Source organism: Mya arenaria, chromosome 2, assembly GCF_026914265.1.
Source record: "Mya arenaria isolate MELC-2E11 chromosome 2, ASM2691426v1".
Lineage (NCBI taxonomy): Eukaryota > Metazoa > Mollusca > Bivalvia > Myida > Myidae > Mya > Mya arenaria.
In genome coordinates, this window is record NC_069123.1 from 46,062,295 (window position 1) to 46,075,906 (window position 13,612).

General features: G+C 38.8%; 1 protein-coding gene across 2 annotated transcripts; it reads right to left on the minus strand.

Moving 5' to 3' along the window:
* Positions 1–830: 830 nt before the first annotated feature.
* On the minus strand, positions 831–12,856 carry LOC128224263 (organic cation/carnitine transporter 2-like). 2 transcript variants are annotated; one of them, XM_052934078.1, is made up of 9 exons: positions 12,410–12,856; positions 8,111–8,434; positions 6,335–6,756; positions 5,444–5,677; positions 3,631–3,765; positions 2,121–2,203; positions 1,698–1,815; positions 1,496–1,568; positions 831–1,234 (listed from the first exon to the last, which is right to left on the minus strand). In XM_052934078.1, the coding sequence occupies exons 2-9, from the start codon at positions 8,423–8,425 to the stop codon at positions 962–964; spliced, it is 1,653 nt and encodes a 550-aa protein (XP_052790038.1). In that variant the 5' UTR covers positions 8,426–8,434; positions 12,410–12,856; the 3' UTR covers positions 831–961. The 2 variants fall into 2 exon arrangements, with proteins under 2 accessions (XP_052790038.1, XP_052790031.1); XM_052934071.1 differs by lacking the exon at positions 12,410–12,856 and adding an exon at positions 8,526–8,570.
* Positions 12,857–13,612: the final 756 nt, after the last annotated feature.

The window sequence follows — 13,612 nt, forward strand, 5'->3', positions numbered from 1 at the left end:
ATTTATTGAAAAATCGCAGATATGTACTCGCTCATATTTTTGTAAATAACACTTTTTTTGTGTATGACGAAATAAAGTGTGGCAAATTATTAGGAGTGTAAAAACTAAGATACTTAACTCTGGAACCTTTCAGCAAATGTTTTTGCAAAACTATCGTTTTTGAAGACCACTATTTTCAAACTGACATTATCACGGCATGTTATCAATGTATCATCAATATGTCAAACTATCGGTCGTGTAGAAAGTTCTCGCGGTCTAGTAGTTCACCAGATCTTTAACTCAGTTTTCTTGACTTGACCGGCGTTGGTTCGGACCCCACTTAAACCAAATCATTATTTATTACTATTACTCTATTTTGTCTGCAAATTTGATGTCATAGAGTAAACTCATGTAAAAAAGTGTATTCAGATGCATTACCGGGAAAACTATTTAGGCCGAAACTTTCTTAATTAAATGCAAAACCTTATATTGTAAAGGCCATACATTAAAACATTTCTTCTATTGTAGAGGTCACATTTGAACAATCTTCTATTGTAAAGGTCACATTAAAAACGCTTTAATTGTAGAAGTCACATGTGAACATCCTTCTTTTATATAGAACACCTTACAATGTAGAGGCCACACCTAAAAGAAGCCACATTTTAACTTATAACGTACGTAGAGGTCACACTTGAAAAAACTTATAACGTAGTGGTCACACTTGAAAAACATTACAACGTAGAGGCCACAAATGCAAAACATCGTACTGATTTCAAGATTTATTTACAAAACGTCCAGAAGACCGTTGCCATGACGGCCTTAAAAAACACCTTATACGGTAATGCCCACACTTGAAAAACCCCATACGGTAGAGGTCACACTTGAAAAACCTGATACGGTAATGCCCACACTTGAAAAACCTCCTACGGTAATGATCACACTTGAAAAATCTCATACTGTAGAGGCCACAGTTAAAAAAACCTCATACTATAGAGGCCACACTTGCTTGATTATCCTCGTGAATGCCGTTTGCGTTCCGGGCATCCACTGACATCCTGTCGTACTGGCCGTCGTTGTTAATTCCACCGCCATTTCCAACTGTGACGTTGACGTCCAGACCGCCCTCATCGATAATTTCCTCCAGCGTATCTTGCAGCTCTAGTCCCTTGGTCTCCCGGAAGATGATCATGATAAAGGCAGACAATATCATCAGTATGCCACTCACAAAGTACAACAGGCCGGGCTGCGCTTCGTCCTGGTGGAGGATACAAACGAAATTCAATAACGAGGACGTGTCAAATAGTCATTTAGGTTAAAGTTGTAAAAAAGTCCACTTATTCACTAACGCCCGAATTGTATCCTGTCTTACTTAGGAGACTCTCGTGTAATTCTATACTCAATGAAGTTAATTAATTTGTACATAGTGCGCTCCATGATCATAGTTTTGCAATGCTGATGCCTTAGTAAAATATAATTATATCATTATCTCAGACAATTCACTAAATGGGTCACTCACCAGGAACACCACCTGTGGCGCCACCATACTTCCCGCCCTGGCAGCCATAGAATGGACACTGTACGCTATAGTTCTGAAATAAACCAAAGTTGTTTATAATGCCAATATATTCCAACCAGTCCTGGCGGGCTTTAACTGGGGATCTGTTTTCTTAATGGAGGTTGTAATTTTATAAACCCCATTCCCCATGGTGGTGTTTTACCTGACGACTGTGGGGTAGATCTCAGAAGTGAAGAGCATCAGAGACTGCAAGGCCGACGCCACGCCAATTTTGGCCACCAGCGCTATCACGTTAGTCACCGTACCGCTTAACGGTGAATCTACGGTGCGACATGAAGAACAGTTGTTTGACACAAATTCATTTGAGTTTTACTTTGAAAGAAACTAATACCTAACGTGAATTACTTCGAGGCTCCTTCCTGATTAAAAACTAGTGCTGGTGACCTTTTATGACCTAAAACATCTTAAATCATTCATTCCATCAGATAAATCACACCCGTTAGTCGGACAGTATGAGGATGTTACAAAAGGTAATTTCTACGTCAACTTTTACTTACATCGAACTCATAACACTCTTTTGCTTTTACGCTGATTGATACAATTTGTGGGGAGATCTAAGCCTCACCGGCATATTGCAGGACTCCCACCGCTATTCCACTCATGCCCGCCAAACTGTAGAATATCATGCACGTCTTCTTCCGACCGAAACTGTTAAGAAATAAGACCCCAGAACATGTAACGATTTCAACAAGGAGACATCGAATTGTTAAACAATTTAGACTTATTTTTTTTCACGAGTTTGATGAATGAATTGGTTGATTGTTTATTGCATTAAGTGTCGTTTCTAAACCTTGGATTAGTGATAGACCGTCCACGATGGATCAGTGATAGACCGTCCACAGCGGATCAGTGATAAACCGTCTACAATGGATCAGTGACAAACTGTCCACAATGGATCAGTGACAGCATGTCCACGATGGATCAGTTATAAATTGTCCACAATGGTTTAGTGACAGACTGTCAGTAATGGATCAGTGACGGCACGTCCAAGATGGATCAGTGACAGCATGTCCATGATGGATCAGTGATAGACTGTCCACAATGGATCAGTGACAGACTGTCAACAATGCATCAGTGACAAACTGTCCACAATGGATCAGTGACAGCATGTCCACGGTGGATCAGTGACAGCATGTCCACGGTGGATCAGTGATAGACTGTCCACGGTGGATCAGTGATAGACTGTCCAAAATGGTTTAGTGACAGACTGTCAACAATGGATCAGTGACAGCATGTCCACAATGGATTAGTGACATAATGTCAGTAATGGATCAGTGACAAACTGTCCACAATGGATCAGTGACAGCATGTCCACGATGGATCAGTGATAGACTGTCCACAATGGTTTAGTGACAGACTGTCAACAATGGGTCAGTGACAGCATGTCCATGATGGATCAGTGATAGACTGTCCACAATGGTTTGGTGACAGACTGTCAACAATGGGTCAGTGACAGCATGTCCATGATGGATCAGTGATAGACTGCCCACAATGGTTTAGTGACAGACTGTCAGTATTGGATCAGTGACAAACTGTCCACAATGGATCAGTGACAGCATGTCCACGATGGATCAGTTATAGACTGTCCATAATGGTTTAGTGACAGACTGTTAACAATGGATCAGTGACAGCATGTCCACGATGGATCAGTGATAGACTGTCCACAATGGTTTGGTGACAGACTGTCAACGATGGATCAGTGAAAGCATGTCCACGATAGACCAGTGATAGACCGCCCAGGATAGATCAGTGACAAACTGTTCACGATGGATCAGTTATATATCTTTCACGATGAATCATTGATAGACCGTCCATAATGAATCAGTGAAAAACTGTCCACATTGGATCAGTGGCAGACTGTCCACGGTGGACGGTGGATTAGTGACAGACTGTTTCGATGGATCAGTGATATACAGTCCGCGATGGATCAGTGATAGATCGCCCACGATGGATCAGTGATAGACTGTCCATGATGGATTGCTCACAGGCGAATACGCACGCACGCATTCGCCCACGTACACATACAAACATATTCACGTTTTATATGGGTGGTATAAATGTTAGGCAGGGCTTACCAGTTGACAAGGAGAGCGACTATGATCTGGACGGGCGCCTCCACGATGTTGACCAGGAACATGTTCATATACAAATCCCCCGACAGGCTCCGAATTCCGAATGTGATCCCGATGTAACCAAAATTCGTAGAAAACCTCAAACATACATTTGGATACGAACACATTTAATTTGTATGTGACATTTATCAACGCTTCAATTATATAATACCTATAATAATTATAACAAAGTTGATTGCAATGAACATACCATGTGGCAGATGTGAACGTTGTTTTGTTAAATTAGTGTGATTTCAGGGTTTTTCTGATTCTACAATGCATACTTTCATGAACCATTTCTTTGACTTTGCTATATAATTATCAATGCTGGAGCATAGCATTAGGCCACACCAAATTAATGTTTCGTTCCTCGGAATTAAAAAAAAAATATTGTAGCGAGCGAGCGAATTTTTTTTACAATTTTGTCAGTTTTCATAAAAACCGAAGCGAGCGAAGAGCGAATATCACTTGCAACTGCATTTAGACATTCATAAGGATCTATTTCGGATGTTTAAAAATCATATTTTACATTGGCATCATCAAACATCAGACTCCTTATACATTTAAATTTCTTGACTTCATTTCGTTTTGAATATCACAGTAAATGCAATGGCATGTGCTTATCAAAACAGAAAGAACAAGGGTATGTGCAGAGTACTTTTATGGTCAATTTTATGCACCAGCCAATTGTATATGGCCCCCCTTAGACCGGAATGGCGGGGACTTTCACTTCTGATCCATCCAATCCCGGGTAACATACTCGACCTGCAGGGACAAACTGCTGGTAAAATCGGAGTGAAGACAAAACCATAAAATTCACTCGGCACTGCGGGGCCACCTGGAAGGTAAAAATTACGGCCCATTGCCTCCGCTGTACCCGGTTTACCCCCTGACCAGGGGCGAGGGTAGGGGGGAGGGGGCTGTGGTTATAATGGACTGGTGCATTATAATCCCGGACTTTGCTGCAAAAGAAAACAAAATTTAAGGTGATATACTTAGGCTTACCCATGTTTTGGTCTATACAGGCCAGTGTTTATATCGCTATTTGTGAAAATATATATTTGTTCAAAACTCTTGTTTTGTCAGAATTTGGTCGAAAATGAGCTTGATACATCAATTTGGACCAAACATTGACTCATATTCCTGTTAAGATGAGCTGTCATCTTCAGCATCGTCGGTATAAGGTAAAAATTTGGTCACTTGTATTATGACTTGAATCAGATAATACTTAGTTGATCATTCCGATTTCCACCAAAAACGAGTCACTATCAACGCAAAAGTATAGCTTCCAGTCTCAGATACACATGCCTTATTGCATAATTATTGCTTTCATTAATGATCCTTTAGTGCATGAGACGATGAACAATGACTTCAAGCATGCTCAATTAATATTTATTGTATAAAAATAAGATTTAATTTCCAAAATTCCATCCACATTGTTTATTTTTCAGCCTTTTAAAAAATATAACCTGAACAATTCTGGTTGGCAATCAAAATGTAGGTGCGGGCGCACAAAAAAAAAAAAATATATATATTTTTTCATTTTCAAAAAGATAGAAGCGGTAAATCCACGGAACGAAACATCAATTTGGTGTGGCCTTACAGTATTAATACAAAAGTGCGCACATGAATTGAAGAATTAACATTAAATACACCGTGAAGGGGTTTGTCAAAAAGAAACTGATATTTCAACGTCACAGCCTTCAATAGTTTTGAATAACATATTCATAATCATTGTGAAAAAAAACGTCAGCGTTTAACCAATGCCTTTTATTACCAAACAATAAGTAGACCGACGGTGGTCTTCAAGCTGTCCCGGGACCGGAAGAGATCAAGGCATGTGTATCTTCGGAGTCGGCTTTCCTTTGTTTCCTCCATTCGAGCCGCATCCATTACCTTCGTAAGGTCCGGTACGGGCTTCCGATTCACGCGTGCTATCTTATATATCACGGTCTCCGCTTCCTTGTACCGACCGCGTGTAACCAGCCAGCGGAAACTCTCTGGCATAAACCTGCATTAAATAAATATGTACGAGGGCTGATCTAAAATGAACAGCACTGGCGTACTCATAACAATATTGGGTTGTTAAGTGTAACAATATATACATGTATATAGTTTACTCCGCAATTTATTTCCTATCGTTTCAAGTAAATGCCGAATGTATTTATAGTACCCTTTTTCCTAAACAGCCCCTTTTAATTTCATGGTAACGCGCATTGCGAAATACAATTTGCAGTGATATTTTTAATACAATATAGTTACCGTAATTACCTCGAAAACTATTGATTAGATGATCGTGAAAAACCGCCCAAAAGGCATTTGAAATTTTTGTTTACGTCGATCCAATCCATCCGACGTGGACCGGGTTTGCGTTAGCGACCCTGTTCAGACAAATTTAAGCATCGTACGTTCCATTGCCATTATATTTTCAGTGTTTGTAGCAGATACTTTCCGCGTCTTGTTAATGTATATTTCAATGTATAATATTTTTATTAAACCATATATTTATAGGAACAATCCTTTTTTTATTCCCTTGAGGTGTACAACTCAGTTTGACCAGAAACAAGCTGTTCTATAAGCGTTTTAGAAAATAACACTTGGTAATAGACTAAGTGATATAACATTGTGGTCAATGTGAAGAAACAGACTGGTCATTTTGGTCACTTACCACCAGGAGAATAAGTAGGGTATGCCCACAATGACGGTGGCGAGATGGATTTTTCGCCAGTCGTGGACCATCCAAGCCAGGAGTGCAAACAGACTCGCCTGTATGGAAAAGGAGGGTGTGACCACGATAACCGGGCGCCACTTCACCGTGGCAAACTCATTCATCAAGCTGTATTGGACGGTCACATAAGCGCCTACCGCGACCCCAATCAGAAACCTCATGCCGGTGTACATTTCCCAGTTGACGGAGAAATATCCCGACAAATTAAATGCACTGATTAAAAATACGGACACAAAAAATGTGGGTTTCCGTCCGTATGTATCTGCAAACTGGCCGGAAATAAGACAACCAACTAATACGCCTCCCATCTGAATCGTAGTGATCATGGCTGGAATCCACTTCCGGCCACAGACAAGATCGTACTGAAAAAAACATTCAGGAGAAAATCATTCGCGTTATCCTTTCATTTTCCAGGCACACGCACAAACACGTACAATCTCATGCACGCGCACAAACCCCCACACGAATGCACATACGCGCGTACGCACGCTCAGCCTAAGCTCAAAACTTTCGTAACTGACCACAAAAAAATCAACTGTCCCTTTGGAGTTGAACATCATAATCGAAAGTACCAGATTTTTTATGCATATCAGTCTGTGAATCATATCTGGAATAATGTTTGATTAACAAAATATGTTCATGTAACAAATACATTTTTGTGTATATTAATAATAAAACACAGATATAAAACACGAATTTGAAAGGGAAACTCCTATAAACGAGACTACTTGCAGTTCTGGGTTTGACCTCATTAGACCTATATCTTGATTAATAATTCTATAAATATGATACTATATGGGGGATTCATATATACAATACATAATTAATTCAGTGCGGTTTGCCTCTAGCAGTTAAACTAGTTAAATGGTCAAATATACCCATAACATTGAATGTTAGATGGAAGAACCTATATCCTTTATCATTTTCCATTAATATATTCCTCAGATTTTGCAAACATGTATTGGCGTTCAGGGTGGTGAGTGAGTGCGTGGGCGGGCGGGTGTGTCGGCAGGTTGGGTGTTTGGACGTGCAGGCGTGAATGTGAACGAGTAAGTGCGTTCATATGATCTTTTTTGAATATCACATAGATTGAATCATCGCTCAAGCCGTTCAGCACTATCAGTGCTTTGATTTACAAAGAACAATAGAGTTCACGAGACGTTTTTGAAACGACTTAATGATGATCATTATGTTAGTCGTTTTAATGATCGCCTATTTACGATATTTGCTTTTCGTAACATCTATCCTAAACGCTCCCCGGAATCAGACATCTTATCACATGGAGGGGAATTTCTTTCATCATCGCCCTATCGATTGCGTTTCATATCAACAAATTCACAGACAATGGCCCAGACGGCATTCCGTAGAAAGCTAAGAGTGAACTCATTAAGAAGTAACATTTCAAATTTAGAAAATGGGATGAAACAGGGATAAAGCAAAAGTTTACAAAGTTGATTAAATTCCTTCCAGTCATTTCAGAGAAATATTTTAGAGAATACTAATTAAGAAGTGATAAATGCAAGGGGAGATAACTGTGAAACCAAAGCTGTAAAAGGTATTATTCTTGCACAGTGCATACATCTACCAATGATCCAAGTTTCATTGAATTTCAAATTTCCGAGAATAAGTGGAGATTACTTCGGAAGACAGTGAGGAAGAAGAAAATCGTTATAAGTTCTAACGTATTTTGAAACGGTAAAAAAACTTTTTATATACCTCTGAAACAATGGTAACCATTCTTGGATCATAGTTGTAGGAAGCTAAGCTAGTGGTGTTGTCTAATTCACACTGGCTGTCGTAAAACCCTTCCCCTCCTGTTGTGTTCCTTTGTCCATACCCCTGTCCTGATTCATTACGCACCGCTCCGTCAAGACACCGGAAACCCGGGTCCTGTCCGATGAACGTCATGGCGATCAAGCTCCACGAAGAGATGGTCTTTCCTGTGTGGACGATGAGACAGAGGAGCCATTGGTAGAGACCGCAGCCGCCCGTCTGCCGCACAATATCCTCGAGCAGCACGTTGTACGTCATTGTTTCTGGCTAGAATTACGAATAGTAGTGTTTAAAGCGTACTCCGTTATTCATAAAAGATTACAGCAAATATATTTGAAAATATAACACTGTGCAATACCTACTAAACAAACTAGTAGTATGGACGACTTCTTATAAGTTGAAGACACGACATGAAAACATATATGATAAACAATTCATGTATATTTATCATGTAGATAAAATATTCGTAATGTATTTGCATGGACACGTATGTTATTGGAAATAAATTGCAAAAACTTGAAAATAAAAATGCGGTTGAGTTGACATTGACATATTAGTCCATGATGGCATAATTATTGTTATTCAAAGGCACACGCGCGTACCGATTACTCCTGACCAGCACGTACACTTATGTTGACATGTTTATATGATTTCATTGCTGCGTTCCCTCGGTAGATTCCCATATAGTCTTTCATAATGAAAAATTGAATGAAATATATTTGTGGACAACTATTTCAGTTGACACGGACAACTACATGCACATCACTAGAGATGAACACCTTTATCAAACGATGCGAGCAACGTATAATAACCAATGCGAAAAACTGTATCACTAGAGGTTGAAAACAGTAAATCTTAAGGCGCACACCTTTGTCATAGAAAGAGCGCAAACCTAAGTCACGGTAAAGGCGGGCATTATATCACTAGAGGCGGACAACTATATCACTAGAAGCGGACAACTATATCACTAGAAGCGGACAACTATATCACTAGAGGCGGACAGCTATATCACTAGAAGCGGACAACTATATCACTAGAAGCGGACAACTATATCACTAGAAGCGGACAACTATATCACTAGAGGCGGACAACTATATCACTAGAAGCGGACAACTATATCACTAGAGGCGGACAACTATATCACTAGAAGCGGACAACTAAATCACTAGAAGCGGACAACTATATCACTAGAAGCGGACAACTATATCACTAGAGGCGGACATCTACGTCTTACTAGAGGCGGACACCTACGTCTTACTAGAGGCGGACACCTACGTCACACTAGGGGCAGACACATATATCACTAGTGGCGGACATAATATCATTAAAGGCGGACACCTATATCACTTGAGGCGGACACCTGTATAAATTGAGGCGGACACTAATATCACTAGAGGCAGACACCTATATCACTAGAGGCAGACACCTTTGTCACCAATCGTATCAAGCCGACAATCTGCGGTAAGCTTCGAGATGTCAATTCTGTAAGGTGCTGACCGACATCATTCGTATGCCTTGTCACACTAGACGCGCATACTTACGTCACACTAGGGTGGAAACTATATCACTAGAGGCAGACACGTTTTTCTCCCACCCCAGAGTAGAAGATCAAAATATTCAGCCATGCTAGAAATCCTTATCTTGGCCACGGGCAAAGATAAAATAAAAGCACTGAAAGTGCTAATTGCGGCATTGCCTTGATTTTATAGATTGTTTGTTAACTAAAAGCGGAAATAATATTGTCTTGAAACTTACAACTTGAAAACCTTTGATTCAAGTGGCAACATCAGAATTTCAAATATGTGATCATATATTAATTTTTGACTGAGTCGATATTTATTATTTTATAAAGATCCAGTAGACACAATAATTTAAAACTGACAGCCATTCGTCTTACCTTGAAATGTTGGTGAATAATGATTGGTCTCGAAAGAGTTGTAGACACTTTCAACATCAAATCAACTGTCAAGTGTGATATCAAAAGTTACTTAAACTTAAGTCTTAGGCTAACATCAAGTATAACTACTTGCAAATAAGACTTATAATCTCTCCTGAATGGAGTAAAGCTCCATCTTATGAACATCTCATACTAAACCAATTTTCAATATACAAGTCCCCATTATGTGGTGTTATGTTTATATTTACAAACACTTCTTACAGTAGAATGATGAAGCAAAATATTGCTAGCTTAAATGGGAAATGAAAATGTTAAAATATTAATCATACAGTCCAACCCCGTTTGCTCGAGCTCCAGTGGACTCGCAAAAGTACCTCGAGCATTTTGGAATTCGAGCGAAGCGGGAATGCTTAGCTTCAGCATAACAAAAATTCGGTCCTTTCCATCCGGTTCGAGCCGATGAGGAAATCAAGCCAAGCAAGTTTTAAACTATTGGTTTCGACTGTATTTGTTAAGGAAATTTTGTCAAAATTGTTAAAGCATCATTAGAAAGGGACATCATTAATACAAAATTTACAATGCCGCCATTAGTACATATTTAAGTGTTGTATTTTCAACATTGTTTCAACATTCGATGCCGCGACAAAGTTTCTGGTTGCGAAATTTTGTATGTCGCTCCAGCTCAACTTTCATAATTATGACAATAATAAGAGCGACAAAAATTCCCTATGTCGCTCACCTTATTAAAATAACCAACAAATCAGTGGTTATTAAGGTTGTTTTTGCTAACCAAGGAAGTGAGTGGTTGCCGATAAGTTTATGAATGATACTGAATACGAATGAAGTAAGTGGATGTTCGAAAATATTCTGGTTGCTAAGTAGGATTTTTAAGTTAGTGGTTGATAAGGACGTCATTTACAACTAAGGAAGTCACTGGTTGCTGAGAAGGTCATTAGTCGCTATTGATGTAGATAGTTACTAAGCAGTACATGAGGCTACTTACTAATTATCAAAGGTATTGGCCTTGCAGTTTTAGTGGAAATAAAACTGTAAAAATATTTTGAAAACCTGGGATCCCTGGGCTGGTATTCATAAAACATATTTAGTCATTTCCATACATAACATTACATTGACTGTATCACTGTACTATTGATTGATACAAAGGTTTAAAGTCGAACTTTCAAATAAACCTACTATTGTCATAGGAATTATTTATTCTCCATGACATGAAATTTAACGTAACAGTTGTTCTAATAAACTAAGCATAATAATATTTTTCCCAACTGGAAGTAAATACATAATACATTCTAATCCAACACATATTTGTAACACCAACTGCATCAGCACATACTTGAAGAACCAACTGCATTTAACACTAATTTAGAGTATCAACTTCATTTAACACTAACTTAAACGCCAACTGTATTTGATACTAACTTGTAGCACCAACTGCATCCAAGTTGTATTTGCGGCAATAACTGCATCAACACATATTTGCGACAGTTACTTCATCCGAAACATATTTGCAGCAACAACTGCACCAACACATACTTGCAGCACCTACTGCATTTGTACAAATATACTTTTTTACTAAAATGGAAATCCGGAAACTTCTACTCTTTTTTTCCATGCCTTTAATTATACAAATTTATACCTTCAAATATAAGTATCATTGTCACAGGAATTTATGCTTCTTGCCGGTCTGTGCACACCACATGACGAATGTAAACTCTGAGTTGACTACAAAGCTTCACATTCGCCATGATATGGAAATTCACGTTGAAGTATTAAATTAACTAATCATATCATTCTAACCATAATGAAATAAGCACGGCTCTAACCACCTTGACCAACCAATATTGTGAGTATTCACTTATATTGTCTTTGCAATTATGAACTTGAGTTACAATTATGTATAGTTTCAGTGACCTTGACCTTGACCCCAGTGGTCTCGAACGTAAGCCCATGAAAGACCACCAAATAACCTTTCTAAATAATATTCATATTATTTTTAGTAACAATGGCCTTGACATTGATACCAAGGTCCAAAAACGCATTCCGAAATGCCTCCATGTATTCCTCAAAATACCAAGTTTAGTCAAGATATGTCAACCCTTACTAAAGTTATTAAGTTTCACCCATTTTCTAATTTTAGTAACCTTTACCTGACCTTGATCCAAGGGACACCAATCGCAATCCCATAAAAGGTCTTCGGGAAGTCTTTCTACATACAAAGTTTGGTGAAGATCGCTAAATCGCTGCCAAAAAACAACAACAACAACAACACAACGTGTTCACGCTGCAAATAAAATAGCCTCGAGATACGAAACTACGCCACCACCTACCTTAAATAACCCTGCCACCACAACTTGTGCTTTTCCGTCAATATTACTACGCCAAACGACAAATCATCTATTTTGAAACGGCTAAAATAAAATATAAAACACGTGATGTTAGTTCTTAAAAACATGGTTCAAATGGAGTTAGTATTATAAAAAATCGTTACAACATCGTTAAATCATTTTCATCCAAACCTTCAAATAATGCTCTTGGGGTCGATGCACGACATGTCATTTGGTCACTTGTTATGTCTCTCGTTGGTTTGCAGGTGGAGACATATTGTTTTAGCTCAGTTTTCCTGGCAAAAGGCTGGATTATTTACAGTTTGACACACTTTCAGATACGGATGTACATAGAAATTGGGTCGAATGTTTACCAAATCAGGACGACTTGCAAACAAAACATATCACTGGCACCGGACCAATGACAAGGTCAACTTTTAATGTGAAATGTTTGAGTCATAGATTTCATGTACCGTCTCATAAACATCTTAAGGATGTTTGTGAAACTCGAGTAAAATAATAACAGCATCAAGACAATATGCATAACTCACCGTCAAAGGCGCCGACTTCTTAGATATATTTAAGGAGTTTCATGAAACTTGGCTAAATTGTTCACCCCATCGATACAAGGCCCATAATCCTCTCTATTCTCCCAAAGTCAGTTGTCGTGGAACGGAATGAGTACTCAGGTGCGAAACGCTTGCTTTATACTGTAGATGTCACAATTGCAAAACTGTAAGGATCAAACTTGCAAAACACATATGCTGTATATACCATCCTGCAAACACTTATACTGTAGAGGCAATACCTTAAAACACCTATACTGTAGAGGTCACTCCTGCACTCACTTGAAATGTCGAGGCATAACCCGCAAAACCTTGTACTGTAGATGCCACTCCCATAAAAAAAACTCTTACTGTAGAGGTCACACCTGATACACCTTATACTTTAAAGGTCACACTTGAAAAGCCTTCTGTTGCAGAGGCACCACCTGAAAAACCTTAAACTGCAGAGGCCACACTAGAAAAAGCGCAGTTTTACATGTGTGGCCTATTCAAATGAGGTATTTATATTAAAACATTGAATTGAAAAAAGGCTTATATCTTAAAAGCATATACAGTAACTATTTCATGATGTTTTATCTCATAGATGTATTTAAATCAACTCAATATTCAACTAAATATTCGCAAGCTACTAAATTTTAAA

Coding starts and splice junctions, on each gene's coding strand:
- LOC128224263 (XM_052934078.1), bottom strand. CDS start 8,425: ATGACGTACAACGTGCTGCTCGAGGATATTGTGCGGCAGACGGGCGGC. Junction 1,569..1,697: donor ATCTACCCCACAGTCGTCAG/GTAAAACACCAC, acceptor GGTTTATTTCAG/AACTATAGCGTACAGTGTCC. Junction 1,235..1,495: donor CGCCACAGGTGGTGTTCCTG/GTGAGTGACCCA, acceptor ATCCTCCACCAG/GACGAAGCGCAGCCCGGCCT.